Source organism: Fusarium oxysporum, chromosome 6, assembly GCF_000149955.1.
Source record: "Fusarium oxysporum f. sp. lycopersici 4287 chromosome 6, whole genome shotgun sequence".
Taxonomy (NCBI): domain Eukaryota; kingdom Fungi; phylum Ascomycota; class Sordariomycetes; order Hypocreales; family Nectriaceae; genus Fusarium; species Fusarium oxysporum.
In genome coordinates, this window is record NC_030991.1 from 1398747 (window position 1) to 1402162 (window position 3416).

General features: G+C 52.8%; 2 protein-coding genes across 2 annotated transcripts; both read left to right on the forward strand.

Moving 5' to 3' along the window:
- Window positions 1–339: 339 nt before the first annotated feature.
- On the forward strand, window positions 340–2049 carry FOXG_07198 (uncharacterized protein; the record flags this gene model as incomplete). Its single annotated transcript, XM_018385826.1, has 2 exons — window positions 340–999; window positions 1042–2049. 2 exons carry the CDS (start codon window positions 340–342, stop codon window positions 2047–2049), a joined length of 1668 nt encoding a protein of 555 aa, XP_018244550.1.
- A 560-nt stretch (window positions 2050–2609) lies between these two features.
- On the forward strand, window positions 2610–3206 carry FOXG_19696 (uncharacterized protein; the record flags this gene model as incomplete). Its single annotated transcript, XM_018399961.1, has 1 exon — window positions 2610–3206. One exon carries the CDS (start codon window positions 2610–2612, stop codon window positions 3204–3206), a length of 597 nt encoding a protein of 198 aa, XP_018244551.1.
- Window positions 3207–3416: the final 210 nt, after the last annotated feature.

A 3416-nucleotide genomic window follows, 5' to 3' on the forward strand; every position in this document is an offset into this window, starting at 1 on the left:
TGCATTGCGAAGGTATTCGTTGCAAGTCGGCCGGTGGGAGAGCTGGATCTCCGCATAAGCCCGTCGCGTCTTAATTTCATAAGGTTGCAAGACGAGACAAAGCGAGATATTTCTAGCTTCGCTCATTCCTTTTTAGATGGTCTCAATCTTACCCATATCCTTGCTCAAGCAGCGGAATACATCATTGAAAATGCTCAAGGGGTATTCCTATGGGTAAAACTAGTTGGAGAGCAATTGGTGAAGTCTTACGGGGACGGCTTTTCTGAGGAAGAGATCTTTGGACTCCTCAAACAGCTTCCAACCCAGCTGGAAGACTTCTACAAACACATGCTCGAGAAAATGCTGGAGGGCAAGTCAGATCTCGTTGGTGATGTAAAAATTTTCCGATTCGTCCTCTTCGCGAAACGTCCTCTTGCAGTGGACGAACTCCTCCATGCTCTTGGCATTCCGAACAATCCTGACACACAATTCACTCCGTCCAATGATTCTTTTCGGAAACGTATTCCATCCGAGCAACGTATCGTTTCCTGCGGAGGCAACTTCTTAGAAATCAAGGGACGTCATGGTACTGGCATAAACATACCCCAACTCCTCAGCCCTCAAACTAACCAACCTGTAGGGAATGGGACAGTTCAAGTTATGCACCAAACTGTCCGCGAGTTCTTCCTCGATTCCAACGGAGATGTGGCGCACTCCAAGTTCCAGATGTGCGACAGAGATGCCCACATTTGCATATCTATGACTTGTATCCGGTATCTCATGCTTTGTGCCGCAAATGCCACTCCAGTGGCGGCGCTGCCGCATGTCGGATTTTGGACTTCGGAGCACTTCGAACGCTATGCCCAATACCTGGACGAATGGCCACTGGCAAAATATGCCTTGCAGTATCTCACACATCACATAGACGGCTGCCATCAAGATGCAGGAGTCGTTCGTATCCGTTCCCGGCTCATTGATAAATTGACCGACAAACCGGTCGTTTACTTGCTAGAGAAGTGGGTTAGTTCATGCCTGGGGAGAAATATCCTAGGTAAAGAACAGGGTGCTGCCGCAAGGGAGTTCAGAAACACACTCTGGCATGCTGCAGCTCGGAACGGGTTTTCTACAGCAGTTGAGACGCTGTTGACAGTTGGGGCAAACGTGAACACGAGGGAGAACGACGGACTGCCAGCTGGTCGAACGGCGCTCCAGGCGGCGGCAGAGGGCGGCCACGTCGACACAGTGGCCAAGCTGCTCGTGGCGAATGCGGACGTCAACGCAGAGGGGGCGGTAAAGTATGGTGGCCAAACAGCGCTCCAGGCGGCGGCAGGGGGCGGCCACGTTGAGATAGTGAACAAGCTGCTGGCGGCGAATGCGGACGTCAATGCAGTGGGGGCGGTAAAGTATGGTGGCCAAACGGCGCTCCAGGCGGCGGCAGGGGGCGGCCACGTTGAGATAGTGGACAAGCTGCTCGCAGCGAACGCGGAAGTCAATGCAGCGCCGGCGGCGAATGCCCGAACGGCGCTCCAGGCGGCGGCAGGGGGCGGCCACGTTGAGATAGTGGACAAGCTGCTCGCAGCGAACGCGGACGTCAATGCAGCGCCGGCGAAGCATAGTGGCCGAGCGGCGCTTCAGGCGGCGGCAGGGGGCGGCCACGTTGAGATAGTGGACAAGCTGCTCGCAGCGAACGCGGAAGTCAATGCAGCGCCGGCGACGGACGATGGCCGAACGGCGCTCCAGGCGGCAGCAGGCAGCGGCCACGTCGAGATAGTAGACAAACTGCTCGCGGCAAACGCAGACGTCAATGCAGAGGGGGCGGCGGTGTATGGCCGAACGGCGCTCCAGGCGGCGGCAGGGGGCGGCCACTTCGAGATAGTAGCTAAGCTACTCGTGGCGAACGCGGACGTCAATGCGGCGCCGGCGGAGTATGGTGGCCGAACAGCGCTCCAGGCGGCGGCAGGCGGAGGCCATATGAAGATCGTGGATATGCTAAAACAAGCGATCGTAGGGAGATTTTGGGCCAGGGATGGCGGGATATTTAGAGAACAAAATTTTATTAGAAGGAAATAAAACAGGACATGCGAATCAGGCTCCTACTGTACGCAGTCGTGGCGGTAATTCGACGAAATACAACAAAAAGTGCCGAACTTGGTCCGTGCACGTCGCTGGGCTACCTGCATTAGATCTGTGCACGTGTTATGTCTTTTATAGTATAATCTTAATCTGTAGGAACCTCAAGACGGGTTAAGTCAATCACCGTCATACCGCGTTTTGGTTACTATGTCCGAGGCACCCAGGAAGCGCGGGCGACCTCGAAAGTACGATACAGTAGAGGCAAAAGCAAGGCAAGATGCCATTGCTAAACGCGCTAGACGGCAGCTTCGGAACCCCTTGGTGCATGGACATATTCGATTTCAAGCTATGCTCCATAACCAGTAGATGCTTTGTCACCTTCATCCTCGCCGCAACGCCACCAACAGTCCACAAACTATCCTGAAGTACTCGTGAACGTCGCTAGTTGGCCATATGGAACTGAGACATCACTCACTAGCATTGGGCCAAACAGAACATTCGAGGTGGACTCAATTTCGCCCAGCCCGTTAGCAGAGGGGGTATTGAGATCACCCGTGATGGGACCACGTGGTGATCAGCGCCACTCTACCAGAGAAGATGACATATGTGGAATTCTGAATTTAAAGTTGCACAACTCTACCATATCGGGCTCCTCAGAGGGAGAAAGCATATCAGGCTTGCCTGATAGAAGTGCCTCTCCTAACCTAGTTGCACACGACGCAGCTAAAAGCGACTGGGATGGGATACGGCAAGATGGAAACGTAGCTGTCGAAGAAGAGGACGCTGGCGATGGATTGCTGTCTGACGTCGAGTATCAATCAGAAGACGCTTTCGAAACAGACCTCAGCTCTAAGTCGGATGTCTCGGATGCTGAAAGCGAGATGGGCATCAACGACGCCGATACTTCTTCCGAGTCGGATCTCTACTTGGCAAAGGGTTTCTTAGAAAGAACTTGGCGGCGTTTATGCGATTGCCAACAACAAGAAAAAGAAATCTCCAGCGAAGATGCAAGGTCTGGGCTCAGCCTAAAGAATATGGCAGACTACTGGCGGAACCTTGCGGTGCCAGATGCAATCGGAATTGCGTCGCCTCAGGCCCGGACAGACGAAAATGAACATGTTCAGCCGGACTGGTTCTCGATATTACCGGTATAGACCTCTTTATTCCCACTAGGGGAACTAAGTAATAACATCAGTACTTCTACTTCTATGATTACATAATATACATCATTAAAATCAGAAAAAGTCGCTCTACTCAACAGACCCACTTTTATCCAATAAGTGTTGAACAGGTGCTGGGGTCTCACGTGCAAGCAGGGATACTTTAAGATTACAGCCGAAATGGTAAAACCTCTAAGGGGTAGA